A 27,571-nucleotide genomic window follows, 5' to 3' on the forward strand; every position below is an offset into this window, starting at 1 on the left:
AGCCGCCGCCCGCGGCCCCAGAACCTGCGCAACAAAACTGGAGCCGCAGCACCGTTTATTTTTTTTTTAATTATAATCCAAACTGTAACACAGCCGTAAAATGCCCCTAACAATACCGAATAGGAAATGTATATGTTCCCATAGCATCTGCCTCGGGAAGCGGAACGCAACCATACAAAAATAGAAAATAGGGTATTTTTATATATATAATATATATGATATTTATATAAAGGCAATAGCTTTCCGGTGTCAGAGATGAGATGGTATTTACACAGGTGACAACACACAAAAGGAGAGAAGAAGAAAAAATAAATACAGACGGTGTCAACAGAGCAGGGGGTGCGGGAGGTGGGGGCCGCGCAGCCGAGGGGTAGCAGGGCTGGGGGTCCCCGGGGGGGCTGGCAGGGCCACCGGCCCTCTCCTGTCCCCCTCCACCAAGCCGTGCTCCCCGGGGCCACCCCGGCAGCTCTGTGCTGGGGGCAGGAGCCAAGCGCCGGCCCCAGGCCCTGGAAACGCCTCATGGGGGCCTCGGACCCCCCCCCTCCCCCAGCTGCTTTCAAAGGGGTTTTGACAGGGAGGGGTGCAGAGGGCTCTGGGCAGGCTGGCCCTGGGCGCAGGGCGAGGGCACCTGCAGCAGCGCTGGGCTCGGCCGGCCCGGGGGGACCAGTCGTGGCCCCCCTCGGAGCTGCCGTGGCCCAGGGGGGGCAGCGCCGCCCGGCCGCCAGCGCATTGGCCCGGAGATGGGGGGAGCCTGGTCTGAACGGGCCGGGAGGACCAAAACTGAAATCCATTTTAACAAACACGTGCTAAAACTGCAGGAGGAAATCACATACGTATATATATATATTTATATATATATATATATATATATAAAAAATATCTACCTATCTCTCTCCAATGGGATGCGGCACCGCGCGGCCTCTCCTGCCGCTGGCAGCCGGGGCTGAGCCCCTCGGGGGCGGCGAAAGCGCAAATTCCCTCCAGACCTCGAGGTCCCGGCCAGAAACGTCAGCAGAGTACCGAGAATTCAATCCAAAAATAAATAGGCCCAGGGCTGCCGGCCAAGGACACGTAGGGGGGCCCAACGCGTGGCGGCACGGACCCCCTCGGCGCCGCGGGGAAGGGCCGTACGGGCGCGGGAGGGGCACCGGGCCCCCGGGAGCTCGGGCAGGCACCGGCGGGCACCGGAGATCCCCGGGCTGGCTCGGATCGCTCCGTCGCGCGGGCTGGGAGCCCCCTCCCCTGCTCCGAGATCCGGGCCCCCTGCGACTGCATAACATACACGGGTATAAATAAGGATCTTTTTATCTTAATAAATATCAGGTATATGGTTTGTACAATATACACATAATGCCCCTGTCTCCCGGGTCCGGCCTGGCGGCGCGGGAGGATTCACACGTAGTTCTCTTCCGCGTTGTCCGTCTCCGGGGAGAATTTGGCCACGGCTGGAAATGAAGCGGGAGAGGGGGGGAAGCGGTGAGGGGGGTGCACGGGGCGGGCGGGCGCCGGGGGTCCGAGCCCGCTGCCCCCCGCTCCCAGGCCGCCCCGCTCACCCGAGCAGCTCCCGTAGTGGCGGACGCCGATGGAGCGGCCGCGGTGGCAGGTGGCCCGCCGGAGGTGGCACGCCGAGGGGTAGGTGACGTTGTTGTTGCCGCAGAGGGCACGGTCCAGGCTGGTGGGCTCGGGGCAAGGGGCCGTCCGGCACATCACGCAGTGGGCGCTGCCCGTCTGGTCCACGACGCAGGTGTGGGTGCCGGGACACACCACGCTGGAGCAGGACTCTGCGGGGAAGCACACGGGGTCACAGCCGAGCCGGGCTGGCCGGCCCCCGCCTCCCGCAGCCCCTCCGACCCGGGGGCCAAGGGCATCACCCCGGGGAAACCGGGCAGCTCGGGCCCCCTCCCACACCTTCAGCTGCTGGGGGACGGAGCGCAGCCGGGGGGTCCCAAGCCCCCCAGGCTCCCCCACGGCCCCGCTCCCGAGGATGGGGGCTGGCAGGAGGCGACATTCCGGGCGCGCGAGGGACCGCGTGGCCCCGCAGCCCTCGGGCACGGCCCCGGCCGCGGTCACCGCGCGGGGGGAGCCGCCGTCCAGCTGCAGGGCCTGAGCGCGCGGGGCTGAGCCCGGCCCGGCGCGGTGGGACCTGGCTGGGGCGAGCGGCCCCACGCAGGTGCCTTGGCAGGGGGAGCAGCGGCCGCTCGGGCCAGGCTGGCAGCCGCCACGGCGCCCGCCCCGGTGAGAGGGGAAGGGCAGCGTCACCCTGGACCCAGCCCAGCACCGCGAGCGAGCGGCCGGCCAGGATCAGGCCCTGCTCAGAGCTCCGCCGGGCTGGCGCGGTGTGGGGGGCTCCTGCACCCCCCAGCCCACGGCAAAAGCCCGGGCTCTGCGCAGCCCCGCGGCCCCCCCGACCCGGCACAACCCCGCAGGGGCACGGCGGGACCCGCAGCGCTCCCCGGACACCGTAAACACTTCCCAACGCCGCCCCTCCACCCTCCTCGCCTTCCCTGCCGGATTGGAAGGAGATTTGGCATCTGCAACTCCCAGCTCGCAACTCACATTTCTTGCCCCACATTTCCCTGTGCAGGCCAGAGTTTGACAGGCAAAGCATTTCAGAGAGGAGGGCTGGCAAAAATAATCATAATAATTCTGACAGTTCTTGGCAGGGCAAGGAGGATTGCTGCTCTCTTTAACAAAACAACAAAAAAAGGGGCTTGATGTTTGTAAGTGACATTTTACGGAGTGTTATTCCTCAGCCCACGGCGAGGCCAAACCCCGCGTTGCACTGACGGCATCACAGGCAGCTCCGCCACCGCGTCCCCGCTGGGGCGGCCGGGCCGGGGCGCCGGGTGGCCAGTGGCCGCCAGCCAGGCGAGTGCCAGCTGGGAGCGCAGCGAGGGCGATGCCAAGGGGTGCGACTCCGCTGCGGGCCGGGGCCACCAGCACCCATCAGCGCCGGGCTGGCTGCCCCGCAGCGCCCCGTCCCCGGGCACCGCGTCCCACAGGAGAACCTGTGCCGGGCCAGACCTTCCCTCCCCGGGCACAGCCAGGACAGGCGCCGGCCACAACCCCCCGCGCCGTGCTGGTGGAGCCGCCGGCGCTCGGGGCACGTCCCGGGGACACGCGGCTTCCCGGGTGGGAGAGAGGAGAACGTGCCGGGACGTGCCAGCAGGCCGAGCACGAGAGGCACAGGGGACAGGGATGGGACAGGATGGGGGCACGACCAGACCTACTTTTGCATTTGCCCTGGTACATCACTTCGAGGTCGGGGTGGTCTCTGCACTTGGCCGTCAGCAGGTCGCACTCGTCGCGGTAGGTGTAGCCGTCGGAGCCGCAGACCTGCAGCTTGCGGGGCAGGCTGGAGCAGTCGGGGGCGCAGGCGCACTGGGGACGCCCGTGCTTCATCCTGCAGACCTTGTCGGGGCCGCACACCACCCCCTCGCAGCTCTCTGGGGACAGAGCGGGGACAGCATGTGAGGGACTGGCCGCGGCTGCCCCCCACCAGGGAGAGATCCGTCCCGACCGGCCCCCCCTCGCCACGCTGGGTGGCACCGACCGGGATGGGGCCCGCGTCAGCCCTGGGGTCCCGAATCCCTGCTGGGGTCCCCAATCCCCGCCGGAGTCCCCCGTCCCCGCGGGGTCCCACCACGCGCGCTGACGCCGAGCGGCCCCGAGCAGCATCTGGATCTGCTCAGCTCCGCCAAGGAGCAGGTCGTTGGCTGCAGCTCCGCGCGATCATCCAGCGCCCGCCCCAGCCGGAGCCCCGGCCCTCTGCTCAGCACCAGCTCACTCATTTCTATGTATTTATTTTTTGGAAGCAGACATTTCTTTTTCTTGTGCAATGGAAAAATCTATCTCCGCAAGGCCCCAGCTCCTCCAGAAGGAACTGGGCTTCGCGAGTTGTCTGGGCGATCAAGAACGCCGCTTCCACCAGACAATACCCAGCCCTGTTTTGCTCCGGGCCTCCGTGACTTGAACACAAGCGCGGGACGCGGCCGCGAGCGCAGAGCCCCAGACAGGCGGTCGCTTTGTCCCCCGGGTCGCCTCCCGGCCAGCCCGGGGGCCGGGTTCAGAGGGTCCCGCCAGCGCCCGGCGCTGCCCCGGGGCCATGCCCACGCTGGAGGGACGGAGAGAGGGGCCCGTCCCGGACACTGGTGCCTCCGTGGGGAGAGGCAGAGGGGTCAGTGCCTGGAGCGCGGCAGGGAGGGGACGATGCCTGGAAGCCCCTTGCCCCCCCCGAAGCAGGGACACAGCCCTCACCCCAAGGGGACACTCTGCACCCCGGGACACAGCCGTGCTGGGAGCTGGGGGCACAGGGACCCACCGGCACCCGCGGGGAGGGAGGTCGGGCAGGACTGAGAAACCTCCCGAGCCGGGATTCACCCCCCAGCAGGAGGGATTCCCACAGACAGGGCGTGTGCCCGGAGCTGCGGGAGGCACAGGGGGGATTTCCCTGCCCCAGACGGGTCACTCTGGGAGACAGCGAGGGGGGAGGAGGAGGAAGGGGAAATTCCCCGTCTGCTTGGCCCGGCTCTCCCCAGGGGAAATTCCCTGGTGGGAGACAGTCTCCCAGTTTGCTCCCTGATTTCCATAGCTGGGGCTGGTCCAAGGGAAGGGACAGGCTGGGCCCCCCCGGCTTCCCGCAGGGACAAGGCCCCAGGTCGGGGGGCCTGGCCCCACGCCCCAGGGCTGCCGGAGCACGCGGGACCATCGTCACCCCCCGCGCCAGGACGCTGCCGCCGGCACAGCGGGATCCGGCCGTCCCGACCCTCCCAGCGAGGGAGGGAGGCGGTTGGACCGTGCGCCCGTGACCCTGACCCCGCAGCCCGGCTCTCCCCCCCGCGCCGGGTCCCTGGGGGGGACACCGTGTCCCCAGCAGCTGGAGCCAGGAATTTCGCCTCCCCACCGGAGACCCAGTGCAGAGCCCCCGGGGTCCGGCCAGCACCGTCCCACAGGGCCCGGCCGTCCCGGCTGCTGGCGTGGGGCTGGTGGCTGCAGCCCACTTTATCCCGGAGTGACCCCTCCCGGCCCCCGCGCCCGGGGAGCTGCTCGGCTCAGCCGCCCTTTTCCAAGGCCTCCGGCTCCCCAGAGCCCCCAGCCATCGGCACTGGGGCTTTCTGCAGCGTGGGGAGCCGCGGGGGACGCGCCGGCCGGGCTCTCTGGCGCTTTCGGCAAAGCTCCTGCTCCCAGACCCCGGTGACCCCCGGGAGCTGCAGCCCCCGGCGCGGTCTGTGGCTGCTGGCAGCCCCCCGTGCCCCCCCGCGGTGAGGCCCTGCCCCCGGCACGGGGCACCCCGCGCTCCCCAACCAGCCCCTCGAGAGGGTCCCGGTGCTCCCCGCACCCGCGGGGCCGAAAGCCGGGGCCAGGGTCTCCCTCGGCCTTCGGCTGGTCCAGGGCAGAGCCCGGAGCTGCGCCGGGACGAGCCGGGGAGCAGCCGGGAGGTGCAGGGGGGCTGAAAGAAGCGGTTTTCTTAAAAACCGTTTTTTCCTCCTTTAAGCAAATAACGACATGACCTTCCAAAGACCTGCTCCTGCCTCCTGCGGTCAGCAGGTCCTCGAGCATGTTCTCACACAGCCACGCAAGTGCGACTGGGGGATCCGCGCCTCCGGCGCACGCCAAAACATCTGGCGGGGCTGGAACTCACAGCTGGAGAGTTTCCACTTCTGGAACTGCCCGTTACATAAAGCCATTTCACACACACGCTGGGAGGAGGAAGGGGGAGCTGAGGGGAAGAAATAGATCTTTTTTCCTTAAAAAAAAACCAACTTAAAGAAGTTTCCCTCTGAGCAGACCTGGCGAGGGCAGGGGCGGGAGGCCCCAGGCACAACAGAGTCAACCCAGGAACGGGAGCCCCAGCGCGGCTCCTGGCACCCCGGCTGCCCAGACCCAGGTCACGCACCCCCCTCCGCAGGGGAGCAACACCCGGAGTGGGAGCGGCCAAGGGATGGAAACTGTCCCACGAGCCCCACGGCAGCGCCCGTCCCTGTCCCACGAGCCCCACGGCAGCGGGAGCCTGGGGTCAGCGTCCCCGGGGCCGCGGTGCTGTCCCAGAGCCCCGTCCCATCACCGCCGCTTCACCCAGGGCCATGGGCACCGAGCACCCTCCCCAGGGCTCCCAGCACCCTCCCCGCCCCGCGCTCACCTTTGCAGGGGTGGCAGGTCACCAGCCCCAGGAAGCCCAGCAGGCTGATCTTGTTGCCCGGGTAGGTGTAATTAGACCAGGCCACGTCCACGTTGCCGTTGGCACAGCATTCCTCCCACGTCACGCCCGTCTTCAGGATCATGGTGCACTTGGCCTCCTTCCCCTGCTGCAGCCAGCAGATCCCACCTGCGGGGAGGGCAGAGGGTGAGGGGTCCCCGCCGTGCCGGGCCACCGCGCCAAGGGCAGCCGGGCCGCGGCCGGGCCCCCTGCGGTGCTGGAAAAGGGCCGGCGTGGGGAGAGTCGGGGAAGCTGAGGACACTCCGCGCTGGCTCCCACCTCTCCCGTGGCGCAGGGGCTGTCCCAGAGGGGGTGTCCCTGCGGGCCCCAGCACGGCGCAGCAGCCGCCCCAACGCCCTGGGCCACTGGCAGCCCGGCCCCGCTGGCCAAGGGGCTCCAAACCCAGCGCTGGGACCGCAGGGACGCGCCAGGATGCTCCGGGAGATGCCGGGCCAGCGGGCCAGGATCTGGGCTTGCAGCCTGCCTCCTCGCCCTGCCCCACGCCTGCCCGGCCCCGCCGAGGGGAGGCTCCAGCCCGGGCAGGGCAGGGCTGGGGGGCACCCGCGTGCAAGGGCTGGACCCCCCGGCATGGGCCAGCGGCCCCACGGAGGGACGGGACCGTCCCCGCGGCGCGGGGGCCCCGACACCCGCGGCCTCTGCGAGGAGCATCTGAGCCCCGGGCTGGAGAACAGGGCACTTGACACAGCCCTTGGGCCGGGGCCAGCCCAGCGGCATCGGATCCCTCTGACTCAAAAGCCTGTTTGTTCCTTAACCCCACGAGCGAATCTTTTTTTTTTTTTTTGTGAGTGATTCCTTTGCAATTTCCGCCTCTGCAAACCAGCCCCTTCTGACGCTTATTTGGGTTTATGCTCTCATTAGCTGCGTTTGAGGTTTGTTAAACAGCTAAAGATGTGCGGGGGGGGGGGGGAAGGGACGCATCCTGCCCATGCCAGGCTGCAGTCGCTCCCCCCCAAAGCAGGGATTCATCCTGCCCCAAAGCGGGGTCAGCGCCCACCCCGGACCCCGCGTGTCCCCCCCGCTCCCTCCCAAGCACCCGATCTTGGTTCGGCCAAAAGCTCCTGGTGACGGCTCTGAGGGGCAGCCGGGGATGGAGCAGACCCTCGGGCTGCGGGAGCCAGCACCCACGACACCTCTGCCATCGGGGGGTTTATCCTCCGTGGATTTGTCTCATTGCTCTTTCCAGCCCATTTTTCCTTCGCACCCCCCCGGGGCCCCAGTTCCCCCCGGCCCCAGGCTCCCTGGGGCTGTGTCCTGCCTTCGGACCACGCTTGCCCTGCGCCTGCGGGCACGGCCCCGCGCAGAGCGATCCCACCCGCAGCGGGAGGGGCCCCCGCACCCCTGCGCCCGCGCCCGGTCTCTGGGGTGCGCTGGGGTGCAGGGACCCCAAAAGGGACAATCTCCGGGCAGGGGGAGGGAGTCCACCTGGCCGGCAAGTGGGGCAAGGTGGCCGCAGGCCGGGGGGGCCAGCAGGGGGCTCTTGGGGTGCCCCCATGGCCGGGCGCTGGCACGTCCCTGTCCGGGGCCTTCCGGCACCGGTCCCCGGTCAGCAAGCGGAAATCCCGCAGGCCGGGGCGACGCCAAACGCGCTCCCGGGGGCTCCAGCGGCACGAGGGACCTCGTGGGAGCCCCCCCCGTCCCTCGAGGCCTCCCGACCCGCCGCTATCCCGGGAGCGCGGCTGGCACACGGCGTCGTGCGAGGGGGAGGATGGAAACTCCGGCGCCGCAGCGGGAGAACCGGCAGCAGCGGCCACGGCTCCGCGGCGCCGGGAAGAGGGGCTGGAGCCCCGCGCCGGGGCCCCGCAGGACCTGGGTGCCGGGAGGCTCCCGGAGAGCCCCGACACCTCCCAAGCGCCCGTGAGAGCTGCCAGCACCGTCAGCTGAACCGGGAGGGGTTCGAGCTGCAAACTCCACACCCAGATCACGAACCCGCCGCCGTTCCCAGCCCTTCCCCGCCGGCTCCCGGAGCTCCGGGGCACAGACACTCTCCCACCCGCAGCCCGGGGAGCGGGACCCCGGCCCGGGGGCTCTGCGGGGGGCTGGCGGGCCCAGCCCGGTCGTTGTGCCGGTGGCCCCGTCGCAGGGGTGCGGGATGCCGGGGTCGGGCACTCGCGCTGCCACGGGACGGGACGTGCCTGCGGGGCCGCGCAGGACCCCGGGGCTGAGCTGACGGACAGATGGGGGCCAGGGGCCACCCGGGTGGCACCGCCGGGCACCGGGCACCTCCCGGCAAACCGGGTTTCTGCCGCCGAGAGCCCAACACCCACCGGGGCCGGGAGGCGGGGGGGGGACAGCGCTGTCGGGGCGGGGAGGGGGGGTCACGGCGCGGTAACGGCACCGGGACCCCCGTCCCCAAGCACCTGCCGGCGGGGAGCGGCGGCACCGACGGCCGCGGGCGGAGCGGGGGGGTGGCCCGGCGGGAGCGGCTGCCCCGGAGCTGCACCCCGCGCTACCCCAGACCCCCCCGGGGGGCACTTACCGTGCGCGGCGGCGGGGCTGCAGAGGACGAGCAGGCAGAGCGCCAGCCGCAGCGGCATGGCCGGGCCGGGGCGGCGGGACGGGACGGGCCGGGACGGGGCCGGGACGCTCCGGCGACCTGTTGCCTGTGAGGCGGCGGCGGGGCCGGCGGCGTTATAAAGCGGCGGGGCGGCGTGAATCACCGGGCGGGGCGGCGGCGGGGGGGCCGCGGCCGGGGGCGGGGGCAGCGGGGCGGGGGGAGAGGTTGGGGGGCAAGGGGGGGGGGGATGGGGGCTGCGAGTCGGGGGGCGAGGGGGGGGGCGCGGCTGTGGGGTGGCAGCCCCGGGGGTCTCGCCACCGGGGGGGCGGTGGGGGGGTTGGGGGGCGGTGGGGGATGTGTCCGTGCGCGCTGGGATGGAGATGGGGAGGGGGAGGTTTGGGGGTGCCCCCCGCGCTCGGGGTGCGGAGCCCAGCGGCAGGGATGTGTCCCCCAGGCGTGGGGGACCCCGAGCAGCCCCCCCTGCCCGAGCCCATCCCTCCCGCACGGCTCCTTCCCCCCCCATCCTCGTGTGAACCCTCCTCCCACCCTCCTCCTCCTCCCCGCAGCAGCCCCCCCGCTACAGCCAGGGCCGTGTCGTGGGGCCCCTCTCAGCTTCGCTCCCCAAACCCCGGCCCGGCATCGCCCACCCTGCGCCCTCCGGGAAACCACGGCACGGCCGCGGCCGCCGCCTCGAGCCCTCGTTTGGGCGAGACGTGCAAGGCCGGGGGGGAAGGAGAAGGGCTGAGGGGAACGTGCCCCCCCCGGCACACGCTGGCACTGTGCTCCCCACACGTCCCCATCGTCCCCGGGGCCGCTCCGTCACGGCTCCCCCGCGGGTCCCGGCCCAGGGACCCGCGGCGCTGCCAGGCTCGGGGGGTCCTGGCAGGACGGGGCGGGCAGGGGGGCCGGGGGGCCCAGGGCGAGGCGGGTCAGGCTCCCCGCCATCGCCTGGCCTCGCGCCCCGCTCGGTCCCACCCGTCTGCAAGGGGGGTTGGGGCACAGTCAGGCCCCCCCCGTCCGTCACCCCGCTCCGGGGCAGGGCGCTGGGGACACGGGGTGCTCTGCCCGTCCCCGCTCCTCCCGCTGCCGCCCAGGGGCCTTCTCCGGCCCATGAACTGCGTCCGTCCCCCGGGTGCGCAGCTGAGGAACGTTTTACCCTTTGCACTGGCCTCAGCTGAGGTCATGCTTTCGGCAGAGCTGAGCCGGGCTCTGTCAGGAGAGGGGCCCCGGCCGGAGGGCCCGGGGGACCCTGCACCACCCCTCCAGCCCCCGGCAGCAGCCTCCTCGCTCCGAGCCGGTGCCAGCACAGCGCGAGCAGCTCGGTTTGGCGCGGGACGGGGCTGGATGTAGCTTTGGTCCAGCGGGACACGGAGCAGCCTGGGTCCCAGGACGCGGGGGGAGCGGGGGGCGACGCCGGCCGCTGGCGCAGGCAGAGCAGTCGCGTCCGCTGGCACCACCGTGTCCCCGTCCCTCCCGCCGTCCTGAGGATGAGTCCCAGGGAAGGGCAGTGGCCTGACCCTCCACCAAGGTGGCTCTTGCCCTCCTTCTCCCCAAACAGCCCCCTGCACCCCCAGGGAGGGGATGGCTCGGGGACGGGGAGGGCTGGGTTTACCCCAGGGGGCACTGGTGTAAACCACAGGCCTTGGGTGGAGGAGCCGGAGGCCCCGGGGTGTCTCAGCACCTCCGGCAGCGTGTGTGGGGCAGGGCCCTGCCGTGAGGACTCTGCTGTCCGTGGGGACGGACGGGGCCGGCAGCCCCCGCTGCGCCGGCTCCCGGCGTGTGGCTGGTCCCGGGCTGGGCCGCGCGGCTCCGCTCCCCGTCCCTGTCCCGGTCCCCGGCCGGCGTGACCCCTGGCTCGCTCTGCCGGCCTCGGAGCGATTGCCCATGTAAGGGCAGAGGGCTGGGGAGCCAAATCCCCGAGCTGGATGTCGATGAGCGAGCGGGTGGTGATGCACTCGCTCACATGCTCCAAGATGCAAGAGGAGCTTGCGGAGGCCAGGGAGGGATTTTCCCTGGCTGCGAGCGGCGTTGCACAACCGGCTGGCTCTGGCAGGGAAGGGGTCGGACCTCGCTCCGGAGCAGCATCTGGAAGGGAGCAGCGGGCTCCCGCTCCGCCTGACGTGGGGCAGGAGGGGCCTGGAGGCCGGGAGGGAAGCGGCTCGGGCTCCTTCCCCCGAGCCGGCGTAGCTCGGCAGATGGACGGTGCCCGTGGGCTCGGAGCCCCGCCGAGGCCGCCCCGCGCCCCCTAAAACCGTGTCGGGGGCTCCGCTCACCCCCTGCCCCGGCTTCGGCCCCCGCAGCCCTGGGAAGCGCCAGGAAAGCGACTTGCCCACAGTCACGCCTCAGGCAGGGGCCAAGGCTGGTTCTCAAGCAAAGCTGGGAGCAAAACTCCACCAACCAGTCTGCCGCAGGCGGGTGATGCTCCCCCCCGCTCCCCCTGCTCCCACGGGCGGCAGCTGAGCCCCAGCAGCACCCGCGGAGTCAGGGGGGAGAGGGGCCAGGCTGGGAACCACCGGGAAACCAGCCCGGCCACGGCAGGCGGGGAGAGCCGGGGAGCCCACGGGCCGGGCTGGGCCGGGGGCGGCGGGGACAAAGCGGCTCTTTGCAGGCGCAGTGAATGGAGCCTCTGAGCTGACCTTTGCGTCTGGGCCGGCTTTGTGCTGGTCCCGCTGCGGCAAGATTTCAGGCTGAGGTTCAAGAGCCAACCATCCTCCCCCCCAAACCCTGGCTGCCTCATTCTCCTCCTGAGCTGCCGGGCTCCTTTAAGGAGGGAATCTCGCCTCTCTCATCAGTTCAGGCTAATTAAACTCTGCTAAACCAATTAGAGCTGCAATTTGCAACAAGACATTCAATTGAGAAGCGTTTCTCACAGAGCCCAGGGTCACGGCACAGGCAAAGAACAGAGGTTTCACCCCGCCGGCGTGGACCCGCCGGCAGCGTTGGGCAGGTCCCTGGATGCGTTCTGGTCGCCGTTTCCCCCAGAGCAAAGCGATCCCGGCCCCGTTACGCTCCCCGGCGCGGGGGGACGCCCGAGTTTCTCCCACACCGGTGGAGATGCTGCCAAACGCCCCAGCAGCGCCCGCGGGGGCCGGGGCGGCGGATCCGCAGCCTGAGGCTGGTTGGGTGGGGCCGGCGGATCCCAGAAACCCCCCAGGGACGGGACCCGCGCTCGGGGCGGCTCAGGGTCCGCGGCGGGTCAGCACCGGAGCCCCGGGCGAGCCCAGCACGCGGGAGCCGGGCGAAGCTCGGCCCGAGGCTCAGGCCCCCCCTCCACGGGCATCCCTCGGAGCTCGTGGCGAGTCGCCGGTGCGAGGCGTGTGCGGAAGGCTCGGCCCGGTGCTGCGGGACCGGCCCCTCGAGGCTCTGACCCCGGGGCTGGGTTTTCTCTGCCGTGTCCGCACGGCTCCGGCCGGGTAAATCGGATGCTTATGGCTCACGGCTGCATCAGCGGCGTTGGGGAGAGAGCGGCGGAGCGGCGCGATCCGCACCTCCACGGCCACGCTCCACCCCCAGCGCTGACACGGAGCTTCGCCCCGCGCCCCGGGGCAGCAGCGTCACCGCTCTGTGCCTCAGTTTCCCCATCTGCTGTGGCGAGATAATGCTCCTCTGCTTGATCCTGCGCTATCTCACAGGGAGGTTGCAGGGATTAGTTAACTAATGTTTGCAAGGAGCTTTGAAGATGAAAAGCCGTGAACAAATGCCAAGAAGTGCTGAGCTGGATTCTCCTCGCCGAGTAATCGTTTCATGTTCCTGGGACACTTCCACTTGTGCAGATGAAGGAGGGCAGGGCGGGAGAGCTTGCGTGCGGGGAGGGCAGGGGGGCGGGAGGCTCGCATATCTTCCCAAGACCTGCCCCTCCAAATCTGATCACCCGGCCTGTTTGACTCCTGATCAAACCCAGATCCCTCCCGCTAATGCCTCTCCCCCTCCCCGGCTGCGCCCTGTGAGCGCCCGGACTCGCGGGACGGCTCCTCGCAGCCTGCCTTTCCCCTCGCCGCGGGGCTCCCGGCCCTGGCTCCTAACGCGGCATCATCCGGGCAGTTAACGCGCCTTTTACCTCGGCTTCCAGGCTGCCGGCAGGAAAGAGGTTAAACGTGGTGGCACCCGCCGCCCCCTCCTGCAGCCCCCCCAGCCTGACTCCCTGCCCCTTGCCGATGATCTCCAAGCCAGTTATCAATGTATTGCATAAAAAGCTCACATCAGGCAATTGGATTTAATCATCCGGGTGAGATTCCACGAGGCGCCGTGTCAAAGGCTTAATTAAAGCCCAGATCCGTTCTGCTGCCCGTGCCCCCTCCGCCGCCCAGCCCGGAGTCCATCAGGTCAGCTCCCAGCTCCCCTGGCTGGGCGTGAGCCGCTCCCCGACCTCGCTGCTGCTGCTGCTGCCGCCGCAGGGGGACCCCAGCCGAGGGGTCAGCAGGGCTCTGCTGTGGCCAGCGAGGCTGCGGCTCGGCACAAGCCACGGGCCACCTGCCGGGGTCCAGCCCGAGCCGGGACACGGCTGTGGCCGGGCAGGAGGGAGGTTGGGGCTCCCCGCTGCCACCCAGCCCCGCACGGCCTCACGCCGCTCCCGGGGTCGCTCCCCACCGCACCGAGGGCTTCCACCCCCCGCTGCAAGCGGGGAGCACCATCGCGAGGAAGGTGATGCGGGAAAACCACCCGTGAACACACACAAGACACGTGCCGAGGGAGCGTCAGCGGTGACCCTGCACCCTCCAGCCAGCCGCCGGGACCACACCGTGAGCAAAGCGGGTCCTTCATCCCGCGGGGGCAGAGGAGGAGGATGCGCCGAGCTCTGTGGGTGCGGCAGGAATCGCCCTGTGCCCGGCGCCGCGTGGGCTCAGCCGGGTCACTGCGGCGGCCCCGCGGGAGCTGAGCGGTGCCGGGTCACTGGGCGCCCACGGCCGGGCTCGGCCACGCGTGACACGGCCCCGGGTACCTCTCACGGGCGCCCGTGTAAACAGGGCGTGAGTCAGCGGCCGAGCCGGCCGTGCGGTTTCCCCGCTGTAAATGCTTCCTCTGCCGCGGTGGAAGGAAAGACCAAACCGAGCCTCGAGGGAAGAGCTGGCAGCGCCGTAAAACGTAATGAAATCCTGTGGGGCTGAACTGGGTCCAGAGGAGCTGAGAGTCAGTGAAACCTCCCCGGTCATTAAAGCCTCTCTGGCTCCTGGTAGAGGCTGCGCAGAGGCGCTGCTGGAGGAGGCAGAGCGGCACCGGGGAGGGCAGCGGCTGCTCCGCGACCTCTGGCCCCGGAGCGATGTGCAGGGTACCCGAGGGGACAGCCGGGCCACTGGCCACCCGCCGGCTCTGGCCAGAGCGGGGACACAGACGCCGACGGCACCTAAGCGCGTTTCTCCCACCCCCTGCCCAGGGGCTCTTCTGCAGAGGGGTCCTGGAGCCCCGCGCCAGCGTAACCCAGCGCTGGCGAGGACAGAGCTCGGCTTGGGGAGGGGTGGGAGCCGCCGGCCTCCTGTGCATTGGCCCCGCAACCAGATGCAGCCCCTGCAGCCGCGTCCCGCTGTCTGTCCCACAGACGAGGGCGCAGGGACGGACGGACACCAGACACAGGCCCAGGCTGCCCAGGGGGAGCCGGGGTGGGATGAGCCGGGGCTGGGCGCAGCCCCCCCCGCCGAGGGCCCTGCTGAGCAGGGGGGAGAAGCCACCGACACCACGGAGGGGCTGATCCTGCACAGCCCCGGGTGCTGACGGGCCGACACCATCCCTGCAGCCTGACCTCGCAGCGCTGGCCCTCGCCGGGAGCAGGTTTCCGCTACGAGCCACCATGGTGACGGCGGCTGCGGCCCAGGGCACGCCGGGCTGCGGCATCCCGGGCCCACCAGCCTGGCAGCCCCGCGGGACCCCGGACCCGGCAGCCGGCGGTTTGGCTGGCGAAGGGCAGAGCCGCCGCAGGGCACGTCCCCCCGTGGAGCCCCCGTCCGCGCCCCAGCCCGCGTCAGCCGAGGAGCCTGATTGCTTACATAGCCCAGGCTTGCAGTTAGCACAAAAACAAAACATGTTTTTCACATTAAAATTTCCCTTGAAAAACAATGGTTTAAATCAAGCCTAAGAAAAGCAAAGAATCCAAAAAGAAGAAAGAAGAAAGAAAAAGAAAAGGGAAATTTTTGGTGGAGCCCAAAGCAGCCCCCGGAGAATCTGAACTGCCCCCGAGGCTTCTGCCGCGGCCGCTCCCCGCCGGGACGGTGCAGCGGGACATCTCGTGCTACGAGATACGAGATACGGGCACTGCGCCGCTGCCAGTCCCTGCCTGCTGCTGAAATCCGGGAGCCCGGGGCCGCGCAGGCAGCCGGCCGGGGGCCGCGTGCCACCAGCCTCCCGCAGCGGTGGCCAGGACGGGGCTTAGCCCAGCCCGCTGCTCGCGGGTTATCGGGAGCGGCCGGATAAGCGCCGGGGCAGGATCCGGACCCGCAGCCCAGAGGTGCAAGGCTCGGGGAGCCGAGGTGGGGGATGTAAATCTCCTGATCTGTCTGTGAGTGAATTCAAAGGGAGACCGATTCAAATCCGCCGTGACATGACTGGCTCGGGGCTGGCAGACAATCCCTGCAGTGTTTGTAACAAATCTTGCCGCTTTCCTTTGAGTGGCCTCCAATTTATTAATTAAAATAGGCAATTATATATAATGTGGGGTGGAGGGGAGCGGGGAGACCAGCTGCACCAGTTATTCTCACTTGGCAGGAACCGTGCTGGAAAGCTGCGCCGGCTCCGGGAGGTGCTTGTGCTTTCAAGGGCTGGAGGCAGAGCCTGGGCCCGGGGCTGAGCTCAGAGCTGCCCCCGGACCCCCGCCCGGCACGGCCCAGGCGGGGAGTGGGCTTTGGCTACAGCGAGCGCTTCGTTTAAGAGCCCAGAGGCTGAGAACTTTTAGAAAATGACGTGCCTGAGTCACCGGGGAGTTGGCAGCAGAGCTGGAAGCTGCACCCAGAGTCGCCGGGATGTGCCGCAGGCGCTGGCTGCCCCCCGGCCCTGCAGGCAGGGGCGCTGGGGCTGGGGGGGCAGCTCCTTCCCGAGCGTCGCCGTCCGTCCCTCCGTGCTCCTCAAGAGGAAACACGAGGAGCCAGAGACCCCGGGGTCCCGCAGAGCGCCGGGACCGCGGCGCCGGCGGAGGGGGAGCGCCACCGGCAACACGCCCGTGCAACACCGTGGCTGCGGGCAGCAACACCTGCGTGTCTGGGTTGATCCGCGCCCGCAGAGCCCGCGCCAGCAGCCTGGCAGGGCTCGCCCCGAGCCCTCGGCTCACCCCGAGACCTCGGCGCTCCCCGCAGGACACGCCGGCGCGGGGCGGGCCCCAGCGATGGGCTCCTCTGCCCGGTGCCGGCCACGGGGCCACGACGGTGCCGCGGGGCGAGTCCGGCCGTGCGGCACGTCGGCTCCCACCGAGACCGCGCGCGGTCAGAACACGCACGGGCACACGCCGGTGCCGGAGCCCGCAGCCGCCCCCCGCCAGTGCCTGGCACGGTGGCTCCGTCTGAATTAAGTAACGTCTCGGGACGTGAGCTCATCGCCAACACCCACAGCCCAGGTGATGCGAGTGGCAGCACCGGGCGCCGCAGGAACGGGCCTGGACTCACTTCTGCTGCACCCGCACGGGCTGCCGGGAGCGGCCCCGGCCCCGGGCCGATGGGCAACCGGCAGCTCCCACCCAGACCCGCCGCTCCCTCCCCTGACACCGGCACGGTCCGGAGCAGCACCGGGGCTTTTTCACCCTTCCAGCAGAGCCCTGGCAGGCCGGACCAGCAGCTCCGTGCCAGCTCTGCTCCCAAACGCCCGCAGATTCTGTGGCAGAGGCCGATGCACGGGCATGTGTCCCCCTCCGCAGAGTAGCCCCAGGTGGGATCCCGACTCAGCTGCCGGAGCGTCCCACCCCGTTTCGTCCCCTCAGACAGCGACAGGCCCAGGATATTTCCCGCTGCCCTTCGCCAAAACCCTCCCCGTTTCCCTTGCGCTTCCCCCGAGCGGGGACGGCCGCTCTGCCCGCCCGGCTGCCCGGGAGCCGCCTCTGTCTAACGATGAATCGAGGCTCCTTGGGGAGGTGTCACCCCTTCGTCAGTCCTCTCGGAAGAGGGTGCAGTTCGCTCCTTTCTGCAGCACCGTGGGAAAATCCTCCCAGCCGCTGGCTTCCCGGGGTGACTCAAATTTGCTCCCGACCAGACCCAGCTCCCTCGGAGGCCGCGGGACCGCGCGAGCCCAGAGGCTGCAGGTTGTGGGGCAGGGCCCGAGTGCCGGAGGAGCCGCAGATCTAACAGGGAGATCTCCACCTGCCCGCGCTTCCCGAGCCCAGGGCGAGGTGGCCCTGGAACGGAGGGTCCTCGCCCTGAGTCGCCTCCCCCAGCACAAACGCGTCCCAGTGAGCCGCGGGCTGGGGGGGGTCTGCGCGCTGGAGGTGTCGGGGCGTTGCCACGGGCTGCTCCGCCCGCCCTTATCTCCACGTGCATTAATGTCTGTTGCCATTTGCATCCCGACGAGTGTTGCCACGTTCAGCTTCCGCAGTTCCTGCGTCAGGGAATTCCAGAGGGACAAAGTCAGTGGAGCCGGATCTTTCCCTCCCCATCCCACAGGCACCCGGCACCCATTTGAGCAAGTGGCGACTTGTCCTCCGACCGTGAAACAGGGCGAGGAGAAACGCGTCCACGTCCTCGGCCTGGAAGGGAACTTTCCCCCCGGGCGTGAAATGCCCCGGCCAGGGCCGCGGGCTCGAGCTCGTCTGGCCGCGGCGCAGGCCCCGCCGGGCTGTCTGGACCCCCCTCCCCAGGGAAGGAGCTGCAGGGCCCTGCAGCAGTTTCCTCACCCGTGGTAAATAATTGCGAACGTGTCTCATCGAGAGCTGGGATCGTCAATGAGCGACGCAGCGGCCGCAGATTCGTCCCACAGTTGCAGTTTCCACGCGATGACCGAACCCTTCCCGCGGTCGCCGAGCGGCTCCCGCGCCGTTACGCGGCCGGTTCCCAGCAGCGCCCGGTCCGCCGGGGCCCCCCCCGGCTCCGCCGGCTGGTGGGTGGGCGCAGGGGACGGGGTCCCTCCGCTCTTCCCCCCGGGACTCCCGAGCCACCCCACGAACCCTCCCCAGCCGCCGCATCCCCGAGCGCAGCCGGAGCGGCCAAACCTGGGCTGCAGATGCCACCTGCTGGAAACGGGGCTGGAGCCGGGGCCGGCGGGGCCCCCGCACCCCGAACCCTGAGTCCTGAGCCCTACCACCCCCAAATCCCCAAACCCCAAACCCTGAGCCCCAGCACCCCCAAACCCCGCACCCCACCACCCTCAAACCCTGGAACCTCGCACCCTGTCACCCCCAAACCCGCAACCCATCACCCTCAAACCCCCAAACCGCCCAGAAACCCACCAGCCCACAGTCCTGCCCCGCCGAAACCCCCAAACCCCCCGACCTCACGGTGCGGAAACCCCAAAACCCCACAGCCGCGCCACCTCGACCCCCCAAACCCCCCATCCCACACCCTCACCGCCCCAAACCCCCAAACCCCGCACCCCAGCACCCCCAAACCCATTCCCTGGCGCCGCAGCGCTGCCCCCAGTGCCAGGGACCCCCCGCCGGGACCACGCACCCCCCGCGCTGCCCCAGAGCTGGGCCCCGGCTCGTTTCCGAGTCAGCCCGGGAAGGAAAAACCCTGAGGAATGGCAGCTCCACCCGCTGCCCCCCAAAACCTCCCCAGGACCCACAAACGTCCCCGGAGAGAGCTGGGGGGAAGCGCCCCCCCTCGAGAGGTTTCTGCCGAAATTCAGCTTTACGTTCACTGGTGGCTGTTGCCACTTTTTAAAGAAAATCTTGGATTTGCACTGGAAAACAATTTTGTTTCCGTTTTGGGGGGGACACACACCTGGTCACTCCCCATCTCTTTTTTAAACGAGAAATCATTCAGCTTCTGCGCTGACATTCGAAAGGCCCCTTCAGACAATTTCATTAAAAAATAAGAAGGAAAAAAAAAAAAAAGCCAAACAGGGACAGGAACGAATCGGGGGAGACTCTGGGCGGCTCCAGCCGCAGCCCCGTCCCGCTCCTCCTCGGTCTGCCTCCTCCCGGAGGGACCGGAGGGACCGGGGGGGCGCCGGGGCCCCGCACCGGCCCCGCGGGGAAATGGCGGCCCCGGCCGCGCCGGCCTGAGCACAAGCCCCGCCCCCCGCAGGCGTCGCCCCGCGCGTCGCCCCGCCCCTCCCTTCCGCGTTTCCGCCGCCCCGCGGCTCGTGTCCCCCCTCGGCCGCCGTCGCCGCGCGTCGCTGGGCGGGGAGAGGCGCGGGGGGGGGGTGGGAAGATGGCGGAGGCTTCACCGCAGCCGGGACGGTTCTTCTGCCACTGCTGCTCGGCCGAGATCGCCCCGCGCCTGCCCGTGAGCGGGGGAGCGGCCCGGCCGCGGGCCGGGGCGGGGGGGGAAGCCGGGCCGGGCCGGGCCGGGGGGGGCCCGGCGGTTCGGGCACGTGGGGATGAGGCCTGGGGGGGCCGGGGGAGCGGGCCCTGAGCGCGGGGGGGGCCGAGGGGGTCGCGGGGTGTGGGGCGGGGGGCGTTAGGAGCGGCGGCGGGGAGGCCGTGGGGGGTGGGCGGCTCTGCGCCCTCTTGGGGTTCGGGGGGGGGACTGGGGGGGCTCCGGAGCGGGGAATTGGGGGAGAAGGGGGCGCCCCCCGGCCGCGGGGAGCAGCCGGTGCCGGGCGGGGGCCCTCCGCCCCCCTCGGCCCGGCGCGGGGGGGCCGCGGCGCTCGGTGCGCTCCGGCCGGGCTGCGGCGAGAAGGGACCCCCCCGAGCAGCCCTGCCCGGGGGCGGGGGGCAGCCCCGGGCCGCGCTCAGCGCCCTCGCCCCGCGGCTTGGGCCGGCGCGAAGCTCCGTGCGGTGACACCGGGGCGGTTTCTTTTTTGTCTCAGTAGGATTTAAACGAGCGTCAGAAAAGCTTCGCGGGCGGTAGGATCTCAGGTGTCGGCAGGCGCGGGAAGGGTCCGCCCGGCCGCTCCAGAAGCGGCTCCCCGGCCCGGGTGCAGCGCGCCCAGACGTGCCTTAACCACCGAGTACGGGCCCCGCTCGCAGGGAGTCAGAGCGTCCCGGAGTGGGTGGAAAAGGAGCGCTGGCGGTTGGAAAGGAACCGCCTGAAACGCCGTGGCGGGTCACGGCTCGATTTTCTGTTGACCGTCTGCCAAATGTGACACGTTAAATTCGCCTCAGAGGATTCTGCCGGTCTCTGTTTGTCCTGAAACTTTTCACGGCGTCTTGTCAGGATACGGCGCTGCTTTCTGTGAAGTTTTACTGGACGTTAGAAGTCACACGACTGCGGGCAGAGGCGTCTCTGTGCCGCGGCTGATCAGACTTCACCGTCGGTTTGGTTTTGTGACGCGCTCTTCGTCCTTTCGCCCTCCCCGTCGGCCGTGCTGCTGGGGCGGGGGTAGGCCTTGCTGGTAAATGTCACCGCTTGTGTTTAAGCATGAAGACAAAACTCTTGATAACGCTCCTGCTGAATACGTAGGCGGGAGGGAGAAGGTGGCTCAGGAGCTGAAGGTTGCAACTGAAAAATACCAGTCACTTATTTTTGTTTAAACGCTCCGTGTTGGGCTTGTGCCAGCGAAGCGCATCTGGTAGTGAACGCGCTGAGCCGTGGCAGGGAGCGCACAGCTGCGGTTCCTGATCCAGACTTAGCTAATTGCCAGTTAATGAGCTTGTTTTGGGGGTCCGAGGTCATTTGGTTTCCCTTCCTGTTTGCAGACCACGCTCCTGCAGGTACCGTGGCCGACGCCGCGAAAGGAGCAGTTCTGACAGCCTGAGAAACAACAAACTTTGACGTTTGTGCTGTTCCAGCTGCCGAGGAATTTGCTGATCCCAGTGTTCAGAGCTATCTGTGAGCACACGCGCAGAAAAGCTGCCCTTAGATAGGAGGGTTGAGAGGAGGAGGAGAAGGTTGCTCACGGCTCGAGGGTGGCCGCCCCCGTGGCGCGCTGCTGGGACGTAAACCAGTAACGGGGTGTTTCGAGGGCAGAGGCAACTGGTGTGCTCTCCTGTGACCAGCGCAGGAGTTCCTGTGTGTCAGTAACCGCCTCTGAGAAGAACTTGCACGGTGTAGAAATGTTCCTGAATTCAAACGTTGTGCAAACTGCCTGGACGCGGTTATTTCCAATTGCGGCTCGGAAGAGCCCTGGGCGGGAGGGGGAGCAGCAGCTTCTCCTGGGTCTCTCTCTAGGTCTTGGTGTTTGCCGCTCCCTTATCTCGCGGGGCAGCGCCGAGGGGATCGCTGGCGCCGCTGCCTCGTGCTGGGGCCTTATCGGGTTTTTCTGTGGTGGCTGGAAGAGCGATTCCAGGTGTCTTATCAGAGCAAGCCCACGTGGCCGGCATCCTGTCTTTGGGGGAATCTGTTGACTCTGTTTCAGGGCCCGTGCCAATTCCGATGTAGCAGTAGTAAAGGGAAGTACCGTTATTTTTAGAAGCTCTTAAATTTCTTCCCGCTGAGCCTGGCTTTGCCAGCGCGGGGTTCGGGGTGTTGCCTTGGCCGTGGTTGGGGGTGGCTGCAGGGTCCGTCGCTTCCTCCTCCGCCGCGGCGGCGCCGCTCGCTCCCTCCCTCCCGCTGCAAAGCCAAGTCACTTCCTTTCGGAGTCGCAACCGTCCCGGGCTGCCGCTCGCTGCAGCAGCGAGGTGGTGGAGTAGAAATTCTTCACTGGCACCAGGAATCGAGAGGAAAAGGGACTGTCACAACCTCGCGGGGAACCCGGCTGCCCCCCAGCCAGGCTGTTTGCACCGGCGGGCTCAGTCTGGGCTGTTACAGGCTAAAGCGTGGAGCAGCCTCCTTGAAGGAGCGCAGAGTGGAAGGTTCTGGAAGGTTCTGGCGTTGTGCGTTGCAGAATGACCCTCCTGCGTCTCCTCGACCTCGGCGTGGTTGAACCCCGGGCTGCGTTAGCAACAGCTTTCCTTGAGCAGCGGTGACTCTGGATTAGCTGCAGCTCCCTCCGTGTCTCTTTCGTGGGGGCAGTTTGGCCCTTGAGGGGGGCAGGGAAGGCCCCCAAACACGCAGCTACTTAAAAACCGTCTGAGCGCTGCTGTTCCGGGGAGGGACGGGGGTTTTGCTTTCACCTCACCCAGGACTACATCAGATGTTACCTAATGTTTTGTCTCTACTGCGGATTAATTAGCGTTATCCAGATCTTTTCTAAAGCCAAGTTCCAAACGAGCTCAGGCTTAACAATTTACCTCACCCGTCTGGGGAAGGCAGATACCCGCTGGGTTGGGGTGGCTTTGGCCCCGTAATCGTGGCGTGTGTTTGGGACGATGGGCTGCAGGACTCTTCCGCCCCATCACACTCTTTGCAGCTTTTACAAACGGCTTCTTCCTTTGCTCATTCGATGTTTCTTCTCCCGTAGGACTATATTTGCCCGCGGTGTGAATCTGGTTTTATTGAAGAACTTCCTGAGGAGCCAAGGTAATGTGCTGCCCCAAAGGCTGTTGCTGGGACGAACTCAGTCTGCTTTGCTCTTTTCCTTTTCCTAGTTAAAAGGTGATGCTGGGTACTGGATACACCATTTTTACTACTCCTGCCCACATTGGCTCATCTTTCCTCGCTATGGGTAGAGAGTGCTTAATTTGCATAGTTTGCATCTCCAGGTGAGGCAGCCACGGGAGTGCTGGGTGTCACAGGGTGCTGGTAGAGGGTGGGGGAGGACTGGGTTGATTCCAAACAAACAAAAAGCAGCAGCAGAGAGGCTTTTCCCCGTGGCCTGTGGTAGCTCTGAACTGGTTTGAGTCACCAGGGTAGAGCTGACCCTCGGAGAGAGGAACCTGCGGAATGGAGCGCATACCTACGCCGCAGCGTATAATTTAATAACTTGGAGTACAAATGGCGAAACGTTGTGACTGAGACTTTGGACTCTGCGCTGGAGCAGCTGAGATCTGCATTCACGTGCTTCGCTGCTGACTCAGCAGCGGCGCTGCTCTCTGGCAGTGTCGGAACGGGCAGGAGCAGGAGAAGCGGCTTAAAATGTTTGAGCTGCGTCTGCCGGCCCTTGGCCGCGAGCGGCTGCGGGACGGGCAGCGTGCAGGCAGCTCTGAGCCAGGGCGGGCTGGGCTGTGCCGGGCACACGCTGCTGCCTGCCGGGGAGGGGGACGGGGGGTCTTTATGTGCTGGCAAGGGGACGTTTGGTCTGACCACACCAACCTCAGAGGCTGAAAGCCGGCCCGAGCCGTGCGGGTGATCTGCTGTGACCCCCGGAGCTGAACCTTTCCTTGTGCTACCACGAGTGTCAGAGCTCAGACCTGAGCAGGAAACGTTCCTGCAGCTCTCTGAAAGCAGAAGCCTGACGTCATTAGAGTTTTCCTAATAATCTGTCCCGTTTGGCCACGTGCCTTTGCAAGAGAGAAGTTCCTTTGATTCAGGATTAGATTTAAGCTTGTTTGGGTCGTAGTGGCCAGGGTTTGCACCTTAAGGCTGCTCCTCCCGGTGCCTGACTCGAGGGAGGTGGATCCTGTGGGGAGTCCTTGTGGTTCAGACACTTCTCTGTAGCTTCATGAAATCAGAATCTAAAAGGGCAGGGAGAGGTGGGTCAAGATGTGGGAGAACGAAGTTGCTGGGAGGGACGAATGGAAACTGGTGTGGACAATTTGAAAATGAGGAGCTGAGGGCGGAGCTGGCCGTGCCGGGGGGGGAAGGCGAGCAGAGCTCTGCGGCCCCTTCCAGCTCAGCTCTGCGCAGGGACGGTCCCTCCTGCCAGGTGGCATCGAGGCGCCGTGTCTGCGGGGCCAGCCGGGGCCGCGCCCTCACGCCCCACCGCTGCTGCTCCTCCCCCAGGAACGCGGACAATGAGACCAGCTCCTCGACGTCGGCCGGCGACCAGAGCAGGCACCCCTTCGAGGTGAGACAGCCCTCTCTGTCCCTTCCGGCACTTTCTGCTGTGCCATTGAAGTATTTTTCCATTAGTTCGTTGTTTAAATGTTCCCCAGATCATGACAGAACTTGGGGAGGGAGGTATTAATACCATCCACACGCTGCTCCTGAAATCTCCGCGTGTCGTATTTTTGCTGCCTGTTTTTAATAGGACCATCGCTTGTAGCTTATTCTTGCTGTGAGGGGGCTAAGCTGGGATTTAGTGAGCTGTCTGGGTGTGTTGCTATGCAGTAGCCTCAGTTTACAAGGCGGCAGCTAAAGCGAAGCCAGGGAAGCTGCAGTTATTTCTTGCCCTCAAGCGTAGTTCCAGCTTGTCTGTGCCTTGTGCAGCTGCGGGGGGGGGCCGTGGAGCTGCGGCGGGGCCTGAGCTCCACGGCGTGGGGTCCCAGGCGGGAGAGCAAAGCGCTTTCACTGCTTCTCACAAGCCCTCCTCTGAATTCTCCCCTCCCAGAACGTGGATCAGCACTTATTCACCTTGCCCCAGGGCTACGGGCAGTTTGCCTTCGGGATCTTCGATGACAGCTTTGAGTTTCCGTTCGGGTCCAACGTGCAGCCGGAGGACAACAGGGACTCGGAGAACCGGAGGGAGCGGGAGCATCAGTCCCGGCACCGCTACGGCGCGAGGCAGCCGCGGGCCCGCCTGGCCACACGCCGTGCCGCTGGCAGGCACGAGGGCGTGCCCACGCTGGAAGGGTGAGGACGACGCGGGGCTCGGGGCGGGGGACCCCCGTTATTTCTCCCTGATGAGTGTCAGTGGGAATCAGCCCGACCCTCGGCCGGGGAGCGCAGCTGCCCGGCTCTGCCCCGGGAACGCGGTGCTGGGTGCTGGGCCTCCAGCTGTTGGCCAGCGCTTGCCTCAAGTTGAGGGGGGCCCCGGGGGGCCGTTTCAACCACGTGTGCCCGGGGGTTCTGCCGTTAGCGCTGCTCAGCCTGAGGGGGAACGGGAGGACGCCCTGGACAGCAAGACTAATGTCCCTTCAACTGTATCCTGGAGCGCCACTCGCCATCGTGTCAGAAATTATCCCCTCACAAATAAAATATGGAAACTTCTCTTTATCAGCGAATAATCAGGATGTTGTTCCTTTTCCCCCGGTGATGCGACAGTACTGAGCGTTCCTTCCACGCCAGGTTCCTGGGCTGGGAGCTAGCAGACACTAATTCTTACATAATCCTGGTTTTTCTTGCCTTTCAGAATTATCCAGCAGCTGGTCAATGGAATTATTGCACCTACAACGATACCAAACCTGGGACTAGGGCCCTGGTGAGTCGGAGCACGTGCGGCTCTTCCTGACGCTGCCCTTGTCCGTGCTCCGGGGCGGGTGTAATCGTTGTCTTTGCTCTTCCAGGGGAGTCCTGCACTCTAACCCGATGGACTACGCGTGGGGCGCCAACGGCCTGGATGCGATCATTACCCAGGTAAGAGTGGCACTAGAAAGGCTCCCCCCGTCCTCACCCGCTGCTGCGGAACCCTCGGGGCGCGGGGGGTGAACCGTGGGGGCTGCAGAAATGGGAGACGAGGTCCCCGCTTCAGTAAACTGACAGATTCCACGTGCTGCTGGGCTCACGCCCCCTCTCTGCCTCCTGTGGCCTCTTGCTTTTTCAGTTACTAAATCAGTTTGAAAACACTGGGCCGCCGCCAGCAGACAAAGAGAAGATCCAGGCCCTCCCCACCGTACAGATCGCACAGGAACACGTAGGTACGTGTGTCTCCTCCAGGGAATCGCTCGCAAAGAGCGCTCTGAAGGTTCTGTTCAACGTTTCCTTGGGATTTTAATTCAGTCTGCTGGTCCCTCCAAGGCCTAAAACATTTCAAAGGGGGGAGGAAGCTGCTGTGCTGTTACACTCGCACCCACAAAGGAGCGGCGCAGCCTGCATGGATTTGCCCTGGGGAGGGGAACTGCTCTGCGGAGCTCAGTGCGGACAGAGATGGCAAAGCAGGAGGGGAGGGAGCAGGGGAGCGAAGGCGGGGGGGTGCGGGGGGGGTGCAGCGCCCCGAGTTCGCTCTCTGCTGGGACGGGGAGGAGGGAGCTCCCAGCCCCGCGCTCCCCGTCACCGCTCACCTGCATCTCGCTTTCCCTTCGTGACCCAGACTCTGGGCTGGAGTGTCCGGTGTGTAAAGAGGATTATACAGTGGGTGAGAACGTCCGGCAGCTGCCCTGCAACCACCTGTTCCACAACAGCTGCATCGTGCCCTGGCTGGAGCAGGTTGGTGCTGCCGCGGGGGCTCCCGGGCGGCCGCTGGCCCCTCTGAGGGGGCCTGAGCGTGAGCAGCCTTTGCTCAGGGGAGGGAGCGTCACCCGAGCCTTTTCCTCGAGTGCTGCTCCCGTGTCGTGTTTCTAACCCCGTTTCCCATGTTTCTTGTTTTGTTTCTGTCTGCTCTCCAAAGCACGACACGTGTCCTGTGTGCCGGAAGAGCTTAAGTGGACAAAACACTGCCACAAACCCCCCAGGACTCACGGGGATGAACTTCTCGCCATCCTCCTCCTCCTCCTCCTCTTCCTCCAGCTCACCAAGTAACGAAAACTCATCGAACAACTCATGAATCTTAATCCAACCCTCTGTCCCTGGGGCCCTGTCCATTGTCCTCCCTCCCTCCCCACCAACGTGCGCGACGAAAGGGGCTTCCAGAGCAGAGCGAGGGGGGGGGGAGCGCGGGGGAGGCAGCACCCCCAGAGTCCCCTTTTGAGTTCCGAAGACACGGAGACTCCGGGTCCTTCAGAGACGAGGAGCCTCGCGCTCTGTGGCGGGGGAAGAGCTCTGTCTGTTAATAAAAACACCCATTTGCCGCGTGGACTTTCCCCCTTGCAGCGAGCGGCGGCTGCGCGGCCCGGCCGGGAGACCCGAGGCGCTGAGCTACCGGTTGCGATTCTGAACGGAAAGGTTGTTTGTATGGTTTGAATTTGAGATTCCTTTCTTTATTTCTTTTGCTCCTCCTCCTCCCCTTGGATACTGTCTCTTCTGCTTTGGAGATTGAAGTCTTTAAAACAAAAGCGTAATGTTACTGCCTCCCTCCCGGGGTCCGCGCCCCGCGAGGGCCCTTCGGTGTCACTGAAAAAACGAACTCCTGGAGTAGACCCCGTTACTCTTCCCTGCCCCCTCTCCGGTCCCATTTATTTTTCTTTATAACCTCACCCTTCCGATACTCAACACTGAAAGGGTTTTTATAATTTTAAATTATTACTGCTGTTAAATAAACGGACATTTCAGCTCCACGAGACGTTATGCATGATTTGAGAGAACCCACAGGGGAGCTCTCGGGAGGCGGCCGGGCTCGTCCGGGCCCCCCTGTGCCCCGGGCTGCGCCCGCGCCAGCGCCCGGTCCCCGAGCGGCGGCGGCAGGATGGTGACCCTCAGCGGCCCGCCCTGGGCTTTTGTACTTTTTAGACCTTCTCCCTGCTGCAGTCCTGCCCTTCTCGCCGCTCGGGTCGACACCAGGACTGGGCGCGCACGGGAGCGAGGACCAGCCAAGCGTCATTGTGAGCGAGTAACATACAGGAAAAACAACATTTTGGAGAAAAATGTATTTCAGAGCTACTTAAAATACAGCTGATTAAAAAAGAAGAGAGAGACTAATATCCAGGTGTGTTTGTGACTCAGTTTCTGTGACAGAGCTGGCTCTCGGGGAATGAGAGGAATGTGCTGGGAGTGGGCAGTGCCCAGCCCCCTGCCTGTGCCCGGCTCCCGGGCCGGGGGGGTCAGGGCAGCGCCCGGGGGCTCTCGGTGCTCCCCAGGGCCGCCGGTTTTGGATCCCCACGGAGCAGCCCGGGGCTCGAAATGCCCTCGGCGGGGTGGGCGTGGGGAGCGGTGGGCGAGGGCTCTGCCCAGCACGGGGCTGGCGGGAGCAGCCCCGCGGGCACGGGACGGGGGTGAAGCGACGCCTCGTCCTGGGGCAGGGCCGGGGGGTGGGCGGGGGGGCTCTCCCTGGGTCCCCCACCCCTGCATGACGGGACCTTCCTGGGGCAGAGGCTGGAGCAGCAGGGGGGGCTGCCAGGG

At 66.8% G+C, this 27,571-nt stretch overlaps 2 protein-coding genes across 3 annotated transcripts; one reads left to right on the top strand and one right to left on the bottom strand.

Moving 5' to 3' along the window:
• Positions 1-98: 98 nt before the first annotated feature.
• FSTL3 (follistatin like 3) lies at positions 99-8,805 on the bottom strand. Its single transcript, XM_074927891.1, has 5 exons — positions 8,694-8,805; positions 6,140-6,325; positions 3,231-3,446; positions 1,554-1,781; positions 99-1,445 (listed from the first exon to the last, which is right to left on the bottom strand). Exons 1-5 carry the CDS (start codon positions 8,749-8,751, stop codon positions 1,393-1,395), a joined length of 741 nt encoding a protein of 246 aa, XP_074783992.1. The 5' UTR covers positions 8,752-8,805; the 3' UTR covers positions 99-1,392.
• Positions 8,806-18,950: 10,145 nt separating this feature from the next.
• On the top strand, positions 18,951-27,151 carry RNF126 (ring finger protein 126). 2 transcript variants are annotated; one of them, XM_074928118.1, is made up of 9 exons: positions 18,951-19,063; positions 22,062-22,120; positions 23,483-23,546; positions 24,030-24,271; positions 24,771-24,839; positions 24,925-24,994; positions 25,182-25,275; positions 25,668-25,783; positions 25,965-27,151. In XM_074928118.1, the coding sequence occupies exons 1-9, from the start codon at positions 18,989-18,991 to the stop codon at positions 26,118-26,120; spliced, it is 945 nt and encodes a 314-aa protein (XP_074784219.1). In that variant the 5' UTR covers positions 18,951-18,988; the 3' UTR covers positions 26,121-27,151. The 2 variants fall into 2 exon arrangements, with proteins under 2 accessions (XP_074784219.1, XP_074784220.1); XM_074928119.1 differs by having other exon boundaries at positions 24,030-24,202.
• The last annotated feature ends 420 nt before the right edge of the window (positions 27,152-27,571 follow it).

Source organism: Athene noctua, chromosome 27 (genome assembly GCF_965140245.1).
Source record: "Athene noctua chromosome 27, bAthNoc1.hap1.1, whole genome shotgun sequence".
NCBI lineage: Eukaryota > Metazoa > Chordata > Aves > Strigiformes > Strigidae > Athene > Athene noctua.

Bases quoted from the DNA above. Each gene is read 5' to 3' on its own strand.
- FSTL3 (XM_074927891.1), bottom strand. From the start codon at position 8,751: ATGCCGCTGCGGCTGGCGCTCTGCCTGCTCGTCCTCTGCAGCCCCGCC. The intron at 3,447-6,139 runs GTGAGCGCGGGG...CTCTGTCCCCAG, and splicing joins GACCTGCCACCCCTGCAAAG to AGAGCTGCGAGGGGGTGGTG. The intron at 1,782-3,230 runs GTAGGTCTGGTC...GCTTCCCCGCAG, and splicing joins GTACCAGGGCAAATGCAAAA to AGTCCTGCTCCAGCGTGGTG.
- RNF126 (XM_074928118.1), top strand. From the start codon at position 18,989: ATGGCGGAGGCTTCACCGCAGCCGGGACGGTTCTTCTGCCACTGCTGC. The intron at 24,995-25,181 runs GTAAGAGTGGCA...TTGCTTTTTCAG, and splicing joins TGGATGCGATCATTACCCAG to TTACTAAATCAGTTTGAAAA. The intron at 25,276-25,667 runs GTACGTGTGTCT...TTCGTGACCCAG, and splicing joins GATCGCACAGGAACACGTAG to ACTCTGGGCTGGAGTGTCCG.